Source organism: Suillus plorans (assembly GCF_016647745.1).
Source record: "Suillus plorans strain S12 chromosome Unknown HD556scaffold_43, whole genome shotgun sequence".
Lineage (NCBI taxonomy): Eukaryota > Fungi > Basidiomycota > Agaricomycetes > Boletales > Suillaceae > Suillus > Suillus plorans.
Window position 1 is genome coordinate 220,999 of NW_024537427.1, and position 19,565 is coordinate 240,563.

Sequence of the window (19,565 nt, forward strand, 5' to 3'; positions counted from 1 at the left end):
GGATGCGAGATGGAATTATAACATACGAGGCACAGAATTACTGGAAATGATTCCATTTCAAGTTTCCAAAGGTTTTCACCCGTAATGGGACGATCGGAGGATAAGAACTTGAACCCCAAGAAATGTTCAAGAGCTGTAAGAAGTCCTGTGTCATCGATTAACAGTCGATTAGTAAGTTGAGCAATGCCTTTACTCGCTCGGAAACGTATAGACATAATGAATAAACTCAACTCAAATTAGTGCTATGAAGCATGCCGTCTCCAACGGATTCGGGTTCAAAGACGTCCCGAGAAGACTTGGGAGAAAGTTATGGATGTGGTCGGTCCACAGGAAAACTTTCTGACTCAACTCTTCATTTCCGAGAACAGGAGGTATAAAGAGAACCAAGCCTCATCAGAGTAGTGGCCAAGAATTTCGCTCCGAACCTACTCCCGACCTGTGTCTTGTCTTGTGTGCAAGCATCCACGGTGAGTCCTCGTTTCAGTCTGACGTATACACTGCAACGAAGTTCATTGTGCTTGGCCGTCCTAGCACAGCCTAGTATGAATCAACTTAGTCATCCGTGGCATCGGCCCGACCCGTCTACCACCTTCCGAAGATATCTTGCGGCCGTCCGACCACAAGGGCAATTGCTGGCAGTACACCACCACCACGCTTCTCCTGAGCGTATGGTACATCACGACGATTTTTACTCAATGACACACCAATCCAAGAAGAAACGCATCGAGGATGATCCTCTTCCCACCGATGCTGGCGCAAAACCAATACAGCTTCAGCGGCGCAGAGTCTGGAGGGCATGTGAAAGTTGTAGGCAAGTCGATCGAGCTCTGCATTCTCATATCTATTCCCCAACAAGAACTAATCGCGCCGATCGCAGACGTAAGAAAATCAAGTGTGACGGTTGTGAGCCCACTTGCTCTCAGTGCCAGTCGTCTGGATCGCAATGCACTTGGCTTCAGACAAAGGACAGAGCGGCTTTAAGCAGACAGTAGATATTCCTATATCGTCAATTCCTCCCTTGAACTCATCGTCTTAATAGCTATGTCCAGGAACTTGAAGCGCGTCTCTTGCACATGGAGTCGCTGTTCTCTCAGATTACCCCTGTGCTTGAACAGTTGGGTCCATCCTTGAATTTGCCTGGGGTTGCTGGAACCTCAATTGGAGGCAGTGAAGGCTTTCCAGCTTCTACTGTGCTCCAAGCAATGTCATCCAAGGCTGTTGCAGATACTCGCAGCAACGTTTCTACCCCAGAATCCTCCTCAATCAAAGTGGAAGATGATGTCTCCGAAAGTCTCGGACAGCTTGCACTAGACGAGCACGGCCACATGCGCTGGATAGGTGGCTCTTCCACAATGTCTCTCATACAATCCTTCCGTACTCTCACGACATCTCCGCTCCATCGAGTCTCCCCAATGGAAGAAGACCCACGCGCGCCTGGCCCTAGTGTAAATAAACTTTATTTCCCAGCCTCTGTCTTCTTTGGGAAGGTTCATGCTCTCCCAGGCCCAGAAGAGGTCGAATACCCGGACGAGGACCTTTGCGATAAGCTGGTAAGTACATATTCTTGGTTTATCGATCCTATCTAACCAGATCGCATCAAGGTGGAAACCTATTTCGAGCGTCTTCATTTTCTGATGCCTATCCTTGATAAACCCTCGTTCATGCCGAGATACAAACAATTAATGGCTAAGCGTGACGACATTGATTTTATTCAAGCAGAAGCTTCTTTTATCTCCGTGGTCTTCGCAGTGTTCGCCTGTGCGGCACACCTAGTCAACGATCCCCGTCTGACTTGCGAAAATCCAGATGATGGCGGCACGGGGATGATTTACTATGAGAGGTATGCCTTCGGCCGCCATGGAAACTTGACGTCCTCCCTAACGATAAACCCCGCTAGAGCTCTTATATTGCACTATATCAGTCACGCATCTATTCAGGTGTCTCACGTCCAGTGCTTCATTCTCATGTCTTCGTTCCTATGTTCGGTCAACTGTCTTCCGCAGGCCTGGCTACTCGTGGGACAAGCAGTGCGAACTGCTCAAGACTTGGGTTTACACGTAAGCACCGCTCATTTTTGATGTCCGGGTTGATTAATTAATTCTTACTGTAGCGATCCCCGCGCCGTCTCGCGATCTCCACCACTGACAAAGAAACTCGCCGAAAAATATGGTGGAGCGTGTACTGCTTGGATCGTATGCTTGCTCTCGCTCTCGGCCGTCCACTTGGTATCGAAGACTCTGACTGTGATGTCGAGATACCTGTTGCGGTCGACGATGAGAACTTAGCAGATTATTTTTCTGGAGTTACCCTCCCGCAAAAATATCCATCGCTCATGACGGGCGCTATCGCTTTGACAACCCTGTACCAAATTGCGGGACGGGTTCTGCGGCAGGTCTATGCCATCGATAAATGTAAAGATGTGCTCGATCAAGAGAGACGCTCAGAACTTCAGCGTTCTGTAGAGGAGCTCGACGAGGAGCTGAACAAGTGGTGCGACGATCTTCCTCCGACGTTCCGGAACGAGGCGGTCACAGACAAACACGTCTCCATGGGCGCAGTACTTTGCAGTCATTATTATTCCGTACTGACCACGCTACATCGCAATTTTTTGCCTGTCAAGCGTGACCAGCCTATACTACCCAAATCCACTGCCAGGGCTGTTTCATCTGCCCGCTCCTGCATACGACTAGCACCATCTATCAGCAATGTCGTTCCACCATCGCATCACCTTGCCTTCTTCATCCAGCATCTTTTTAGCTCCGCTGTCATTGTCCTTCTTTATGCCATGCACTGCACTGACGCTAGAGCTGCTGCTGCTGCTATGGATGAGGCCAAGAGTTGTTTGACGGCACTGGAGTCCTGGGAAGGACATTGGCCCGGGGCTCGTAAATGCAAGGAGCTTCTCGCGGAGTTGACAAACACCGCGGAGGAAGCGATCAGGAAAGACAATAGCGATACTAGGCAGGCTCAGATGATGCCCATGCCACCACCTGTCGCACCTGCCATGCTTGAACGAAGGCGATCGCTTGTGTCGTCACCTGGCCAAATTCCGACGGTCAATAGGCCTATCAAGAGCAAACCACGGAAGATCAGCAGATCCCGAGATCCTGTTTCTACTCGACGCCCGATGACTTCACCTCCCTATCGTGTTGAATGTAAGCAGCCATAAGCTGTCTGATGAGTTTGGCTGACATGACGGACTACAGCACAACGCAACAGGTCTACATCTCGTAAGCGAGGCCACGACGAGAGCGAAGGACTTGCAGGTCCAAGCTTGAGCTATCAAGGTGCCTTCTCCACCCCACAACCTTCGAAACCAAGCCCCCACAGCTCTCCAGCCTCTGTGAACCTCCCCTCGCCGTCCATGTCCACACTTGAGAGCCCGCAACAGCAAGAGGGCAGCCCGAATGTCATACCGTATAGTTATTCCGGACCTCCTCTCTCTCCTCTGCATGTATCGTCACCATATGATTATGGCATGCACCATAGTCCCCTCGTCTCTTCGAGCACACACCAATGGGACTCTAACACAGTCGAACCTCGTGGAACTGATTTGTACCCATCTCCTTCGCATAGTAATTCTCTCCCATTTGGCAATTTCGACCCGCAATCCAATACGGACACTCCGTGGTACTCTTCAGATCAAGGCTACTCGGGTCTTTCAACTACCCCACCCACCGCTTCGTTCGCAGCCCCTGGACTACCGTTCTTGGGGCTTGATTATATTCGCAACTACAATTCGCATGGTTACTCAGTAGGTGGTGAACCAGACTCTCTCTGGCAGACTTTTGATGCTGGCGCATTTGGGTTGGATCCTGAGTTGCCCTTCACCCTTGGTGATGCTTCATCAGAGCTACTCGCAGGCCAACACTCCTCGCCCTAGTTCATTTACAGGACTTCTCGCTGTGGTGTTTTCTTAGTCGACAATGTACTTCTACGACTTTTTTTTTACGTTCTTCACTTCCTCCTCTGCTTGGGAACATCTGGTTCTCTCACTGAATGATATCCATATGTACGCACACCCTTCACAGTTTTGTTTGATTGACGACTCTGTTACTGAAGAGTACGTCACTTTACGCGCTCAGAAATTACTCACTACTATAATAACTTCCGGGCCTTCTATGACCCAGTATCGCAATAGTAAATTTAGCTTGATCGATGAGTCGACGAGGCTGAGATCAGTGCCACAGTAGTGCCACCTGCCGACTAAACCGGCTTCAGATCCGGCTCGGGTATTATGTAGTTTCCCGTTAGTCCGGGTATTAGCCGGCCCGCGCTTAAACAAGCAGTGCGTTCTTCTGTTGGCACGTTTCCCCCACACTCTCAACTATCACGCAATGGCTCCTCACCCAGTGGTGGAACTAACCTCAGAAGCATCCTGGAATCTCGTACGATTTATGATATCCGTTTCATAACGAAAGACTCATGTCGCACAGATCGAGGACAGGTTTACACCCTATGGGAAAGAAACGCTCGCAAAACTCGTATATTTCCTTCAGGTATGTATTATCCCCGCAGTACTGCGCATTCGACAAGCTTACCATATTGTACAGGATGAAATCCTCCCATCCGTGAAGCTCGCACATGCACAGCTCCCCAAAGACCCTGCGCAGCGATGGAAGACGGTGATTCCCGTAATTGAAGAGCTCAAAGTGAAAGCCCGTAAGCTCGGGCTATGGAACCTTTTCCTGAGCAAGACGCATTACCCCGAACACGGCGTTCCGCTGACCAATGTCGAAGTGCGTTATTTTTTGCTCTGCTGTAAATGCATTAGTAATATTTGGCAATCGGGTTAGTATGCGGTTATGGCTGAGGTTCTCGGACGCGGGGGACACTTGGCTTCCGAGGCTGTCAACTGCTCGGCCCCTGATACCGGGAACATGGGTATGTGCAGGGTTTGCTGCTGCTACTACCCTGAATTACCTGAACGCTCGTGAAGAGGTCATCGCGCGGTATGGATCTCCGGAACAGCAAAACAAGTGGCTTGTTCCTTTACTGAATGGCGGGATTCGGTCTGCTTTTGCGATGACTGAGCGGTTTGGTTCGTGTTTGCTTTTTGCGCGGCTTTCAGGTAACTGACCGTGGATGACGTTCGTAGTGTCTTCCTCGGACGCTCGCAATATCAAAACATCTATCAAGAGGGAAGGAGATGAGATTGTTATAAATGGTCACAAGTGGTGCGTGTACAAGTCTTTTAGAGACTGACGTCATTCAGAGCGTCATCTGGGCAGGTGGATATCGGGAGCGGGTGACCCGCGTACCAAACTTCACCTCGTAATGGGAAAGAGCGACCCAGACAATGCGAACGTGTACCAGCAACAAAGTGTGGTCATAGTGCCGGCAGACGCGCCCGGAGTAAAGATTATTCGGCCCATGGAAATATTTGGGTACGATGACGCGCCTGAGGGACACTGTGAGGTCATATATGACAATGTCAGGGTGCCTGTGGGCAACTTGGTGCTAGGCTGGGGACGAGGATTTGAGGTAAATGACGTTTTCGGCTTATGGCTCTTGCATTTTGCGTTTGGCTTATGGTGTATTGGAGATAATCCAAGGCCGCTTAGGGTATGCAGGGTCGAGCTTTGTTGCCAAGCTCCACTCAAGTCTGACCTACTGATAGTCCAGGGCGTATTCACCATTGTATGCGCTCGATAGGTGCAGCATCGCGGGCTCTGGACCTTATGATTGAGCGCGTCACAGACCCTACCCGAAAGACTTTTGGCAAATTTCTTTACCAACATGGCGAGTGACCAATTCTTTGTCATGAAAATTCTAGAAGCTCAGACGACCTCACTTGTGATTCAGGTACGGTGGTGGCTGAAATTGCGCAGTCGCGGGCTGAGATTGAGTCTGCACGTCTTCTTGTCATGAGCGCAGCGCTTCAAGTGAGTGCCTGTGTTGGTCGTCGCGGTACTAAGATATGACGTGTCTTGAAGATTGACAAGCAACGAGCCAAGGGTGCGTTGAAGGAAATCGGCATTGCCAAGGCACGACTTCTCGATTCGCTCTTCCAGTCTATGATGCAATTTATTCTATAGTTTGTCGTGCCTGCGATGGCCTGCGGAGTGGTTGATCGGGCTATGCAAGCATATGGTGCCGAGGGATTGAGCCAGGACCAAGAACTCGCGAGCATGTTTGCTCAACTGCGGACACTGCGGTTGGCGGATGTGCGTCTTCTGTTCCTGCATCGTCATGTAGTTGTGATTAACGGGTTTTTACAGGGACCTGATGAAGTATGTTTGCATGACTGAAAATAGTAAATATCTTACCCTGTGTTTTAGGTTCACATCCAACAGGTCGGGCAGCGTGAGTTGAAGCGTGCACCGGGACTGCATAAGCGCGCTGCGGAACTGAAACAAAAGGAGTTTGCTGTACTGTCTAAGGCCCGTCTGTGAGGACCGCGGAATGTATGACCTAGATATTTTGTACGGGCCGGTACGCGTTATGGGGCGATTTATTTTTTATGTACAAATGAGGAAGACGTCATTGACTCGATTTAGGAAGCGACGATCTGTGCAACTGTTACACTCGACTTTCATGAATCATAATTCTTCATAGCATACTCATGTCTAACCACGAGGATGGGACCAAGCGATACGACGTGACACCAATTTTGGAGTCTCGGTACTTTATTCTCCCTGCTTCCGCAGCATTAGTGGGGGTATTCATTGGGGCGGTGCGTGGATCTCGCCTTGCATCCCTTCGTTTTCTCGCGGAGAACGCACACCGGCCACCGAAGACGATTCGGGGATGGTATCTCTACAATAAAACGAAAAATTACAAAAGAATGGCTACCGGACTTTTATCTGGTGGTAAGGAAGGGGTTAAACTTGGAGTTACAGCACTAGTTTGGGTTGGGATTGAGGATGGATTAGGACGGTGTGGGGCAGGTTTTGATGATTTGAAAGAGGTTGGAGCCGGTGTTGGTACTGCGGGGGCTTTCTCTATTGTTTGTAAGTTTGAAGGACGTGTGTGGTAAGTTGTGTTGACTGATTTGACTGGTTAGACCGACTACGATGGCGTACTGCAAGTCGTGCGTTATTGCTTGGGTCGATTATTGGTGGAGGAATGGGATTTCTTCGATGGGGCAGAGAATATTTGAAGAGAGCCCGAGGAGACTTTATCTAAAAATTTACTCGGTTAGCGTATGATGGATCTTCCTTAAAACAGTAGCGAGCCTCGAACACTCCACCACATATCATAAAATGAGGTCCGCTCCACTTTCGTCCGATAAGTCGTCGTCGTCTTCCTCGTCGTCTTCTTCTTCACTGTCTTTTTTGTCAATTCAAAAAATGATTAAACTCTGGTCAGCTATTGACCAGATAACACCCAGAGTTAATGCTGATGGTCATGAGCGTCCTAATCCTTTCGAGGTACAATCATCTCATTCACCGCGCTCATCCAGCAATGGTCTTGCAACTCCAACTATAACTTCACCAGCCTTTTCAATTCATCACCATTTACTGGGAACTGGCTCTCCCTCTCTTACCACGGCGAACGCCGATCTCACGCCGCCAGGTCCTATAACACCTCTATCCGGTGCCTTTGCCGCTCGTATCCCTACAACCCAAATTTCCCTTCATGCACCGGATTTTTCAATGCGTAACACTAAAAAATTACCCAACCTCTCAGATTCAATGGAGAATAAATCCAATACGCCATCGTCATCGTCCCCCTCGACTAGGACTTCCTCAATCGCATCTACCTCAACCGCTCCTCCCCACTCAACCGGCGGTACATCAAAGGGTCAGATCCACGTCAAGCTCATATCTGCCCGCGGTCTTAATGTCACATCCGTACGCTCACGACCTTATGTCGTCGTTCAATTCGAGCAAAACGAGTTCGTAAGTCGTGATCCCACCGACGAAATGGACAAGGAGGTCAAGGGAACTGCGACCGCTCTCTCTCGCGCTTCCTCCTCTATTGCTCTCTCAGCTCTCTCATCTATCGGCGTTCCTCGTCCACCAGGCAAGCCTAGTCCCGGAAATTCCCCCTCTTCATCTCTTTCGTGCAATCAACCTTCCCCAACCAACCAACCTTCTACAACTCAAGGCCTTTTTGGTCGCTTATCCGCACATAATCCCGTGTGGAAACACGAGGTGTCATTGTCAGTATCCCATAATCAACTTATCAAATTTCGCTTTCTAATTCTTTCTAGCGACGTTACGTCCGAAGAATCCCTTGTTTCATTTAACCTGTATGACCGTGTCGCGGACCATCTATTTCTCGGCACTGTACAAATCAAGCCAGTCCTCATTCATGACCATACAGTTGATCAATGGTACAAGTACGTACCATCTCGTACAACTTCCCACTTGCCCTGTCAACTGTCATCCCGTCCTTCCGTTACTAATGGCATCATTTGCTTATGTACGCACAGGCTTCGGCCGTTCGAAAACGAAGTAATAAGCGGAGAAATGCGGGTACAGATCACATTCGAGCAATACAAGGTACGTTACACCAGTCTAACCTCTTTCATTCTCACCCACTCCACGATTTCGGCCTCCCTTTCGCATCACTTGATCTCCCCTCCTGACAACGCTTCTCACTCACTCTCAACTTTCATGTGACAGACTAAACGTGCGCTTACACCACGCGACTTTGAGTTCCTCAAGTTGATCGGACGCGGTACCTTTGGCAAGGTTTTCCAAGTCCGGAAACGCGATACAAAGCGAATTTATGCTATGAAAGTTCTATCAAAGAGGGAAATTGTTGCCAAGAAGGAGGTCGCTCACACGATCGGAGAGCGAAAGATCCTACAACGTTCTCTAGAATCACCATTCCTCGTTGGCCTCAAATTCAGTTTCCAGACGGATACAGACTTGTACTTGATAACGGACTTCAAGAGCGGTGGCGAGCTGTTCTGGCACCTCCAGAAAGAAACACGTTTCTCCGAAGAACGGGCCCGATTTTATATCGCGGAGCTGGTTCTAGCCCTGGAGCATCTGCATAGATACAACATTGTTTATCGGGATCTCAAGCCGGAAAATATCCTTCTTGACGCCACTGGCCATGTCGCCCTCTGCGATTTTGGGTTATCAAAGGCGGATCTACGGTCCGACGAGCTCACCACGACATTTTGTGGCACAACCGAGTACCTCGCCCCTGAAGTGCTTTTGGACGAGCATGGATATAGCAAACTTGTCGACTTTTGGTCACTGGGCGTACTCCTCTTCGAGATGTGCTGCGGCTGGAGTCCATTTTATGCCGAAGACACACAGCAAATGTACAAGAACATTTGTTTTGGGAAGATTCGGTTCCCGAGAAACGTTATCAGCGAAGACGGCAAGATGTTTGTGAAGGGGGTGAGTGCCGTGATTCAATTCGTTTCGACATTTCCGATAACCGCTTATCAAGCTTTTAAACCGAAATCCTAAACATCGCTTGGGGGCACAACGTGATGCCGCGGAACTGAAAGAACACCCGTTCTTCTCATGTATAGATTGGAAAGCTCTTCTCCTCAAGCAGGTGACGCCACCGTTTAAACCCGTCGTAGAGTCGGATGAGTCGACTGCGAACTTCGATCCAGAGTTCACCACTGCTGATATCAAAGAGGTTGGTGGTGGTCTCGACGGGCATGGAAGTCCGGACGAAGAAGATCCTAGCGAAGAATGGACACAAATGCAGTGTGGCTTGCCAGGATCGCACATGCCGAACGGACCACTGGGTAGTGACCGTCATGTCAATGGCGTAAATCCAAATGGTTCAGTGCCCCCCCCCTCTTCCTTACTTAATGGAAATGGCGCGGGACGTGCCATCAAGATTGGATCGCGGAAGAAGCAAGATGTGGCAGGGTCGCCGCTGACGAACAGCGTTCAAGAGAATTTCCGCGGGTTCACGTATTCTGGAGGCGAAAGTGTGGTGATGCAGGCCATCATGGGTAGAGAACCTGATGACGATGAGGATGAGGCAGTGGCCGATGAAGAGGTCGCAGAGGTGACCACAGAAGACGAGTTCGAAGACAGGGAGAGTTTCGCGGGACGGTACTCGAACCGAAGAAGAGGAATCGATGAAGATATAGCTGTATGATGTATTAGCTGCGCACGCCGTCCAAGGCGGTCGGCGCCTCGCGGAGCTTTTATTCCATCCGGACGAATTTGGACCTTTGCATTATTTGGTGCATGTGCTCACCGCTTGAGGTACTATGCCTCCCATTACTACTTATCTGATTTAATCGCATATTTGTTCTCGCCACCCTTCCCCATGCAATTCCCCCCCTTTTCTCATATCCTCTTTATGGAGCATGTTATATATCTCTTGTTTCGAGTCGAACACAAGATTGTCCATCGTGGATTGTTTTTACCTGCTTCTGTTATCGCTGTTGTTCTATAGTATAACGTACCCCATTTTAAAGGAGTTGTAATAATTCATGTGGCCTGTATCCCTTTCGTCGTTTGGGTGGGACACGCGTAAATTCCCCTGCTAGCAGGTTACAGCATCTATCATTGATATTTAAGGGATGGTTCCGTCACCAATCATACAGGGTCTTTTTTCCGCGGCAGGCGAGGTCAACCCCACCACGAAAAATAGTTGGGAGGACTTGGCCATCAATAATCGTGTGCTTTACAATCGATTCTATTTCATGGGGTGTGACGCGCCCATACCATACACCAGCTCCACGAGGAGTGTAGATCTGCAAGATCGACGTCAACGTATCGTTTAGACAACAAAAAGGTCACACACGATGCAGTTGCCTGCGAATTTATGTCCGCCTATATGTGAGTTCATTAGTATCAACGCCTTGTGCTCAGCGTGAAGGGATTTGAGTCGAGTCTCGATTAATTGTTCATTCTCGGTGGTTGAGGTAGCTTGTGACTCGAGGGAGGGTTCGGAAGTGAGATCGTGCAGGTCGGTGTGAACTTCCCAGCCTTCTCGCTCGAGATATTGCTGGAAGGCTTTCGTAGGCGTTAATTCAGGGCCGGGAAGGAGTCAGTGGACTCACTCTTCTCTAACATTGGCGCTGCGATGGCACATCGTTTGTCTCGTCTCTTGTGCGAGCCTGGTAGAACTCGTGAGATATATCTCAACACGCGACTGTATAGAAACTTACACAGCAGTATCAGACACGAGTATGGTAGAACCCATGTACTGAGATTGTCAGATCGGGTGGTGGTCACGCCAACCCGATCGAGAGCTGGATCAAGAGCAGCTTTCCACAACGCCTCAGCGCCCGCCAAAGTTCGTGGGACTCCAGAAACGACCATGAAGTCTGGAAGGACGATCACAGTCTCTTCCGACTCATCACGAGAGAAAGGTCTGTGACTTCCATTGAGAATGGCGAGCCTTCCTGCGTTGGTATGAGAGAAAAGACCAGACGGTAGGGGATCGTTGGTGGACTTGGGCTTCTTTGAAGTGCCCAATGAAGAGTTGGCAGTTATCAACAAGGCAGCAAGCGTGCCTTCGACTTCGGTTACTTCCTTCTCCCAGTCTGTTTGGCCCGTTGATATGACCACCTGTGTCACCGTATCATATCAACAAATCATATTACAATGGTGCGCGAGTGCCAAGGCGCACCTGTCGGCGGTAGGGCTTCACTGATCCTATCATGTCCGAGTCCAGGTCGATGTCCAATCTGCTAGAAAAGTCATCGTGATCTACAGATCGATGTTGGTGCGCGTGACAAGGTAGGGTTTGATCATGATAGGCTCACCCTGATCACAAGGGTCGGCGCAAGACCTGCATTCGGCAGTCGTTACTGGCACATCAGCAGCCTTCAGGTCCTGATACACTTTTGGGCCATTATGTGGATTAAACACAAAAGCTCTGAGTTTGCCGGTCAACGAGGAGCTCATGGTGGACTGAGTTGGGTTACGCGCAGTTGCATTGTTACTTATACATAGGTAAATACTTAAGGTGGCACATAATAGGTTAGCTGCCATCCATAGCTGTAGTATGAAAGCTGCTTACTATTTCATGTGCCATCCGTATGCCAGTGCAAGATTTATTTAGCAGTTCCGATTGATCTTGCCAAGTCTCAGATAAATGAAATTGGACTGAGTCTACCGGTGCGCCCAGACATGGCGTTCACGCAATATAGCTCACTGCGCCTTACCACCAGGTCTTCCGTCACAATTACAGGTCCATGATGAGCCAGAAGTTCGCCGTCAATATAAGGAGTAACCGGATGTAATATCGCAGAATGAAAATAAAAATAATGCTGAGTCACTCTAATGAGTCTGCCTAACCATCCGCAGGCCAAGTGACAACTCTGGATAGACCGTCATGATCGGAGTAAGCAGATGTAATCAACAAATTGGCTTACCTAGCTAAACGCCCTGCCTCCGATCTTCCTGTAGTTGTTTTTCTATTTTCGGTGCATTCTCTTGGACTGCAGTCCACGACGGCTTTCCATCCCGGCTCACCCCTACGAGCGCCTCTGTTGCCCTCGCGGTTCTTTGTTGGTCATTGTTGGGGCTTGAAGATGCCAACGATCCCCTTAGGCCAATGGGAGACAGCTTCATGCTCTTTCCGAAGAAATGGCGTGGTTCCTCTTCTCTTTCGGCAGCTAACCTCTTCAGCTCTGCAAAACTGCGTTTCTCGAAGTTGGAGTTGTAGGTGAGATTATTTGTTCGGGGAACAAAGGCTTCATCTATCTTCTGGGAGAGGTTTTCGGGAGTCACAAAGGTGTCGCACTGGTGGTATAAAGAGACAAGGGCGCGCATGCGGACGTGGTGTTTTGAAGCAGCCCGCGATATATGGCGTTTAATCACGAATGTCAAGGATGTGCATTTCGACGGGGTCGGTCGGCAGGGTAGCATATACATGGCTCAAAGGTTGCAGATCCACGACAATATTGAGGTCGCGTTCAAGCTCAAGTTTAAAACATGAACAAATAGTATCACGTGATTAGTCGCGTAGCGCTTACCAAGTCCCGCACACTAGCCTTGTCCTTTCTCCATCATGGTCCTTCAAAGTCAGCTGGAGACAGAATTTTTTTTACATAAATGCAGGACCACAATCCTACAGAGGGTTTTCGAGTCAACTGAGGACCCAGATATATGTGACAGCGCAGGGAAAATGGTGACGATGTCTCCGTTTTAGCGACTGTCAGCCAGAGATGTAGGGTATGTTCTTAGTTGCTAGTGAAGTCACTTGATAAGTCCTCAGCACGGACTACACTATACCTTGAATAAAATGATGTTTTCCACACAACCCGGTATTCGTCCTCCACGTTTCATGCAGGTTTGAGGCAGGAGGACACTCCAAAGCTGACAACACGGTCGAAGACTTTCATCGCAAGGCGTTCTAAGAACTAACGTTTGAACGATTTACATGCCATGTTGGTTGTTGGTTAATCATTTGGCATAGGTGCTGTATTCCAAATTTCCAATGAGGATGTCAGTTTTTCTCAGCGACGGGACATTGGATGTAGTGAGCACTTGTGTCTGTCGTCATATATAATCGACTCATTTGCAATCCTTACTACTAGTTCCAGTAATAATGAATTCGACGCCCTCTACGAGGATGCATGAGCTAATAAATATGGGAGTATCGAGGAAAGATGCTCAAGCACAGACCTCGCAATACGCCAGAGAAGTATTTTCTAATGGGTCACACCTAAGGCTTTTGTATAACCACTGCTCTCGTACATTTACGATTTCTATGATGCGGACTGCGGGCCACTCATCGAACGCACGGCTGAAGTTCTGAATGATTATTCGCTCAAGCAGCCATTTGTCCCAATTCAGTGGACCAACTGGAAGGTGCGCATTAGTCGAAATGTAACTCCTCGAACCTGATCTGGGGCAAGAAATAACAACCTGATTTTAATGAGCGATATCTTGGCCCTGCTCGGACAATCTCATCGGGCATAGTTTAGAATTCGGGGATCGCCAGATCGTAGACTATGCGGGTGCGTTATTTGTGAGTGGGTTGGTCCTTCGACGAACTCAGTCTTTCTGACAGAACATATTCAACTGACCTCTGTTGACAGACTTTGAGTGTGTTGATAATCTATTGAGCTCGCGCCTTGTTGGCCCTCGCTGACCTGTTGTCAGCGTACGAGTATATCGATCATCTGTCGAGATCGAGCCTTGCTGATCCCTTGGACAGGTTGCCAGTGTCGATCTTCTGTCGAGCTCAGGCCCCACTAAGCAAACACAGTGCTGATTCCTTGATAGGGTTATCTTTATCATCCTCTGCTAAGCTCAAGTCTCGCTGACCGAACACAGCGCTGATGTGTTTACAATGACAGCATGTAAGTAGATTGATCCTAAATCATTTCTGCCTTTTCATCGTGACTCGCCGGTGGCCCGGCGGCGCCCTGAAGATGAGGAGAAATGGTTCAAGTGACAATATTTGGTATCTCCCATGGCTCCGAGTCATAGCTAATCCGAGTCCACATAGTTCTTATCTCGAATGTTTATTATCCGGCTCACCAATGTTGGATAAAACTAGCCAACTTGAGTCTGGTGAGATTTTAGGCAATACCGCAATGAGTCTGCCGGTTATTGATAATAAGCTGCTGTGATTATTTTCCAACACACCCTAGTATCTCTGGGAGCAGCGACACTGTATTGGGAAGGTGTCCGTTCAGTCTCCCCAATGCAGCTGTTGTCAGAGAAGCTGTGGGCTCTGGCATCCCTCTGGCTGGATGGCGGGGTTAATCAACCGCTGTCAAAAGAAGGCGGAGTTATTTAATCAACACAATTCTTGAAATTACTTCGCAATATCGCCTGCGTATATTTGGACTCTCATGATTGTAGCATTCGCGCTGATCTGTTTGTCATCAGCAAGACCTTATGATCATGACTATGTTCATAGTTGAGCTCAAGTGCATCGGTTGTGCAATTTGACGGCTTTTATGTCGCAGTAGACATGCGCGTAATTGTAATGCACATCATGATCGGTCACCGGCGAGACTTGTTGGCATGAACTGATGTGCGTCCTAAGTCTCCGCGGGCTGAGTCCCTCAAGGTCGCATGTTGGGAATGTGTAGTTTGCCGGTGACAGCGACAATAATATGTATATGATCAAGATATCTGCCTTCAGACAGTAGATACGAACAGCCAATTCGGATACACGGGCACCGACCCGGCGTGCGTCTGTGGTAGGCCCCCGTGCCCGGCAGACCAACAGGATTTATATGATCATCATAGAGCTCATCTGCCTTAGCCGATCCGATTGAGGGGAGCAGTATTCCTCACTGCGGATAGGTGTTTCTTGCCAAGAAAGAGTCTTATCTTTGTCCGAGCACGACCCCGGAAATCTTCTGATTCTACAATCATGGCGGTAAGCCACACAGGCTGAAATTTATTGTCCTGATAAAGCCCCTGGGTGAATTATGTTTTCCCGTGGTTTCTAGCGTTCGAACCACCGGCTCAAGTGTGTGCCTAGACGATCTAATCATTGGTTCATTGCAAGAATATCCTTGTTTTTTTTACGAGCAAGGTACATCATAGACGTAGCTGGAGCTAGATGAACGGATTGGGAAACCTAATTGCCAGACATGTTCTATGCATAGGTCAAAGGCATGGAGTGGAAGCTTTCCCCAGGATTGAGCAGTCGTTTTTGTCAGATGGGGTTTCTCCACGGAGATCGAGCACGAGCAACTATATGATCGTCGAATCGGGTAGAGACAGACCATGATGTATTTTGTTGTAGTAGACTCAGAGAATTTTGTTAAGAGATAATGGCTTCCACGAGCGCAGGCTTCACAAATTGATGGGAGCCACCAATCGTCATGCGCGGTATATGCAGTCAGGACATTATCCGCCAACGTCCCATCTTTTTGAGGATGAAAAAACACGCCGGTGTGCCAAGACTACAAGAAAAAGGTCGCGCGAAGACGACGTTAGTGCATGGAGCCGAGGTGCATTGTTATGCAGAGAACAACTACGCTCGAAGGTGATGCGATGACAGGCCCTGTTGCCTCAGAGACGTTCGAACATAGAAATGATCCTTAGCATCATCCAACGTCGAACACCAATGCAATGTATTTCGTGTAGCTGTTGCATGCATACCTGCTACCAATGGGGTGGGTTTTCATAATCTGCCATGTGCACATCATTTGATCACAAGCGAAAGATACACAGCTCACCTTGGCGGGATGTTGGCGTTCAAGAGTAAGACATGTTGACTCTGCCATCATGCAGCACGTTGGTAAGTAGACTCTGCTAGAAGGCTTGTTGCAGTAAGACTAGGGCTGCGAGACTCGACAAAGAGGGTAGGACATAACTCCTGATTTAGCGGTAGCGGCAGAATTTTAGCGACCACCGGACATGTCTGTTATTCTGAAAAAGACACATAGGAAAATCAAGCCCGATATAAGGCTCAGGACTTCCTAGAAGGATGCCGGTGACGAAATAGCAACTGAGTTTTTTCGCACTGAGCAGGGATCCAGGTGCCTGGTGCCGTGAGGCTCTCTAAACCCAGCGTAACACCTGCTCGAATATAGAGAATGAAAGGTGAAGGTACGGACAACCAGGATTTGAATGAGGTCGGCTTGAATGATGCAAGACGATTATTGAGTAACATAGTCGGCTGATGCGAACTTTGTTTGTGTATTGGAGAGCGTGGTCGGTTTGGATTTTGTTTTACAGTGTCATCAACAATTTGGACACTTGTGTCGGTCTGTATGTCGGTTAGGCAAAAACAAACAAATCAACTTGATTACACTTACCCACAACGCTCGTTGTCACCGCGGTCTACGATGACGAGACATACTTCGACAACAATGGCTGTATCTGCGAGAGGAAACTGGCCCGTGCGCGACCACATTTCTCACGCCTGACATAAGCCGCACATGTTCCCCCTTGATGAAAGCTCTTTTCAACATCAACGGACCTTCCACAGGTTGCCAGCAAGTTCAGCGCCTTTCGCTCATCTTGTGATTTTCTGTGCCAAGAGACATGTCGCAGCAGCCACCACCGACAGTGATGCCACAAAATATGCTTCCTCCTGGGGAAGCAGAGCTCGCTCAAGCCAACTCCTACTATCCGCAAGAGCCTGCAGACCTAACGGGGGGTCTTCCCATCAACCTTGACTCTCTGCGTGATGGTCCACCAGGAAGCAAACCATTTTACCCATATTCTACGCTTATACGGTAAGCGACTCCGAATTCACTGTAGATATGCTCTAGTGAACGATTTCGATTTGTCTGTGGGTGGGTAGGTATGCTATAAAGGGTTCTCCGAATCAAAAACTACTCCTCGAAGACATCTACTACGCCATCGAATCCCGCGTACGTGGTAACTTATTCGTATTTGCGCATCTTGTGAATCCCTAATTCCACGTCACAGTTTCCTTACTTTAGGAATGCCCCTTCTGGTTGGAAGGTGAGTAAAGTTCTTCCGATGCCGTTGGCCAATGGCTTCTGTATTGTCGATTAGATGCACGCCAAACACGCGAGCGCGATGTTGATGTTTGATTGTGTTCATATTTGTTTTGATTAGTTCTTCGAGCCAGGCACCAAACTAATGTAACCTTGCTTTCGTATCTAGAACTCAGTGCGACACAATCTTTCACTTAACCCATGCTTCGAGAAAGTACCGCGTCCCCTTACCGACCGAGGGAAAGGCTCGTACTGGACAGTCAATGATAACGTTGACCCGAGAACGGGTGTCCATCGAGTGAGGAAGAAGAAGCCGAAGGGCATAAAGGGTCGACAGTCGGAGGAAGATCAGGATGTGGATTATCATCCTGAAGCATTCAACGACCCTAATGCACAGTTCGTGCAGCCGCCGCCTATGCATCCTGATGAAGCAGGTCCCAGTCGACAAGCACCGTATCCGCCGTATCCCCCCACGTATGCAGTTTGGTTTCAAATATCGATACTGAACTGAGGCTTTCTTTAGATTTGATCCCAACTTCCAGATGATGCCTCCTCCACCTCCCGGCCTTCGTTTCCCTCCTGTGCCCATAGATGATTTGCAGGTAGACGAGAATGGAAACATCTTGTGGCGTCTGTCCTTGATGAAGGAGCTTGCGCACTTGCAGCAAATTTCGTCGGAGAAGGACATGGGCGAAGATTGGTATCGCGTAATGCTATTGCGCATGCGTGGGGCTGTCATGGCCCCACCACCTGCATATCATGATGGTATGCACCCTCCACCTGGGATGCCTCCTCCACCTCCGCCCAATCCGGAGTTACAGCAGTGAATTCTACTTCAATTCTTGACGTGAATGTTCTAGTTCTATCCCAACTGTCATTCCTAATATTATTAACTGGTTCCCATGTTTCAGAGAATGTCTTGTGTCATCAATAATTGGAGAGCATTTTGATCCATTCTATTACAGCATGTTGTCTGTATGTCATTTCTGTATCCCTAATGTTATCGATACACGATTGGATCTTTGTGATAATGCACTGCATGTGAGGATTTCGGCCGATTGAAATCGTTCTTGTGACCGCTGCTTATCTAAGTGAACCAATATTTATCTGATTAATTTAATAATGCACTCCGGACATTTTTCAACTGACACTGTCCTCCTCCCTCCCTCCCGTCATCCTCTGTTAAGTTCACAACGTTTGATGGCACCTACCGCTATCTACACTCCTTCTCCCTCCCAAATCACATCAGAAGTCAAGAAATCCTTAATGAATGCATCGTCACCCCAGGAAATTGTCAAAGGGCCTGTCCTTGCGATAGGTTCATTGGACACTGCTCAAGATGGAAAGTATCAATCACTTCTTTTGCGCCTCGATGCACAGGAAGGGCGGACTACCGAAAGGCAGATGCTTGATCGGCTCATTGATGGAGGTATGTCTCTACAATTCGGAGCCTATCGCTCATTAATCATCATGATTGACACAGCGATATCTTTGGCTCCATCAAACTATGCTTCCATCCATGTCCTACTCTCCCCATCAGAATACATCTCATTATCGCCAAGTTTACCATCTCTCCTTCAGCAGACCCTTGCCGGTCTGACACCCCTGGGAACTCTACACCTTCTTAATTTAACCGCGGGCTTCCTGAGTCTTCCTCATGAGTTGACTCTAGCAGGATTCATGGTCATCGAGAGTGTAAGAGATGATCCCGATGCCAGAATAGTTGCTCAGAAGCCTTTGCCAATCGCAACACCGCTACCTTCTGCACTTCCTATCCGGAGAAAGACCGACCCTGCCAAGCAGTCCTCCAAAAAGGCTCTCTGGGCACTCTCATCGCCATCAACTCCCACAATCGATGCCGAAACCCTCCTGACAGCGGCAGATCGCGAACGCCCAGTCCCCACGTGCGATCCTGTCACAGTAGGTGCCCCGAGGCGGAAGAAGGCATGCAAGAATTGCTCATGTGGTCTTGCTGAGCTGGAAGCCGAAGAAGCCAAGTCAGGTAAAGTAGTCCTGCTCGACAGCGACAACGCTGTGGAGGTGGAAGCTGGTGACATGGCAAAGAGTTTGATCGCTGCTGCTAAAGCTGCTCCCAAGGCAACTAGCAGTTGTGGGAGCTGTTTCTTAGGTGATGCATTCCGATGTGCGAGCTGTCCGTATCTTGGTGCGTTTATAAAAATGCTCTTCATATCAGCTCAACTCAGAAAATCTGTTAAAAAGGTCTGCCTGCATTCAACCCGGGTGAGAAAGTGGAGATTGACTTCGGGATGGATGATATCTGAGTATTATTGTT

The 19,565-nt window shown here is 48.7% G+C and overlaps 8 protein-coding genes across 8 annotated transcripts; 6 read left to right on the top strand and 2 right to left on the bottom strand.

The window, feature by feature from the left end:
- Positions 1-532: 532 nt before the first annotated feature.
- HD556DRAFT_1386373 (fungal-specific transcription factor domain-containing protein) lies at positions 533-4,162 on the top strand. The gene is made up of 7 exons (XM_041303401.1): positions 533-811; positions 878-988; positions 1,040-1,550; positions 1,602-1,840; positions 1,898-2,057; positions 2,111-3,155; positions 3,207-4,162. Exons 1-7 carry the CDS (start codon positions 543-545, stop codon positions 3,881-3,883), a joined length of 3,012 nt encoding a protein of 1,003 aa, XP_041158253.1. The 5' UTR covers positions 533-542; the 3' UTR covers positions 3,884-4,162.
- A 141-nt stretch (positions 4,163-4,303) lies between these two features.
- On the top strand, positions 4,304-6,504 carry HD556DRAFT_1386382 (acyl-CoA dehydrogenase/oxidase). Its single transcript, XM_041303402.1, has 14 exons — positions 4,304-4,388; positions 4,437-4,499; positions 4,554-4,739; positions 4,797-4,884; positions 4,940-5,041; positions 5,099-5,177; positions 5,232-5,484; positions 5,546-5,565; positions 5,621-5,742; positions 5,806-5,885; positions 5,937-5,987; positions 6,039-6,167; positions 6,222-6,233; positions 6,282-6,504. The coding sequence occupies exons 1-14, from the start codon at positions 4,338-4,340 to the stop codon at positions 6,393-6,395; spliced, it is 1,350 nt and encodes a 449-aa protein (XP_041158254.1). The 5' UTR covers positions 4,304-4,337; the 3' UTR covers positions 6,396-6,504.
- On the top strand, positions 6,505-7,195 carry HD556DRAFT_1386391 (uncharacterized protein). Its single transcript, XM_041303403.1, has 2 exons — positions 6,505-6,953; positions 7,007-7,195. The coding sequence occupies exons 1-2, from the start codon at positions 6,566-6,568 to the stop codon at positions 7,126-7,128; spliced, it is 510 nt and encodes a 169-aa protein (XP_041158255.1). The 5' UTR covers positions 6,505-6,565; the 3' UTR covers positions 7,129-7,195.
- Positions 7,196-10,388, top strand: HD556DRAFT_1386394 (Pkinase-domain-containing protein). The gene is made up of 5 exons (XM_041303404.1): positions 7,196-8,107; positions 8,159-8,287; positions 8,381-8,450; positions 8,574-9,305; positions 9,358-10,388. The coding sequence occupies exons 1-5, from the start codon at positions 7,206-7,208 to the stop codon at positions 10,027-10,029; spliced, it is 2,505 nt and encodes an 834-aa protein (XP_041158256.1). The 5' UTR covers positions 7,196-7,205; the 3' UTR covers positions 10,030-10,388.
- On the bottom strand, positions 10,055-11,792 carry HD556DRAFT_1486445 (Sucrase/ferredoxin-like-domain-containing protein; the record flags this gene model as incomplete). The annotated part of the gene is made up of 6 exons (XM_041308721.1): positions 10,055-10,633; positions 10,684-10,895; positions 10,943-10,999; positions 11,051-11,453; positions 11,515-11,594; positions 11,651-11,792. The coding sequence occupies 6 exons, from the start codon at positions 11,790-11,792 to the stop codon at positions 10,469-10,471; spliced, it is 1,059 nt and encodes a 352-aa protein (XP_041158257.1). The 3' UTR covers positions 10,055-10,468.
- Positions 11,793-12,266: 474 nt separating this feature from the next.
- On the bottom strand, positions 12,267-12,764 carry HD556DRAFT_1309986 (uncharacterized protein; the record flags this gene model as incomplete). Its single annotated transcript, XM_041300351.1, has 1 exon — positions 12,267-12,764. One exon carries the CDS (start codon positions 12,762-12,764, stop codon positions 12,267-12,269), a length of 498 nt encoding a protein of 165 aa, XP_041158258.1.
- A 3,857-nt stretch (positions 12,765-16,621) lies between these two features.
- Positions 16,622-18,354, top strand: HD556DRAFT_1386416 (uncharacterized protein). Its single transcript, XM_041303405.1, has 5 exons — positions 16,622-17,044; positions 17,113-17,182; positions 17,241-17,276; positions 17,442-17,746; positions 17,796-18,354. Exons 1-5 carry the CDS (start codon positions 16,851-16,853, stop codon positions 18,097-18,099), a joined length of 909 nt encoding a protein of 302 aa, XP_041158259.1. The 5' UTR covers positions 16,622-16,850; the 3' UTR covers positions 18,100-18,354.
- A 118-nt stretch (positions 18,355-18,472) lies between these two features.
- Positions 18,473-19,554, top strand: HD556DRAFT_1240785 (cytokine-induced anti-apoptosis inhibitor 1, Fe-S biogenesis-domain-containing protein; the record flags this gene model as incomplete). Its single annotated transcript, XM_041298145.1, has 3 exons — positions 18,473-18,701; positions 18,756-19,436; positions 19,493-19,554. 3 exons carry the CDS (start codon positions 18,473-18,475, stop codon positions 19,552-19,554), a joined length of 972 nt encoding a protein of 323 aa, XP_041158260.1.
- Positions 19,555-19,565: the final 11 nt, after the last annotated feature.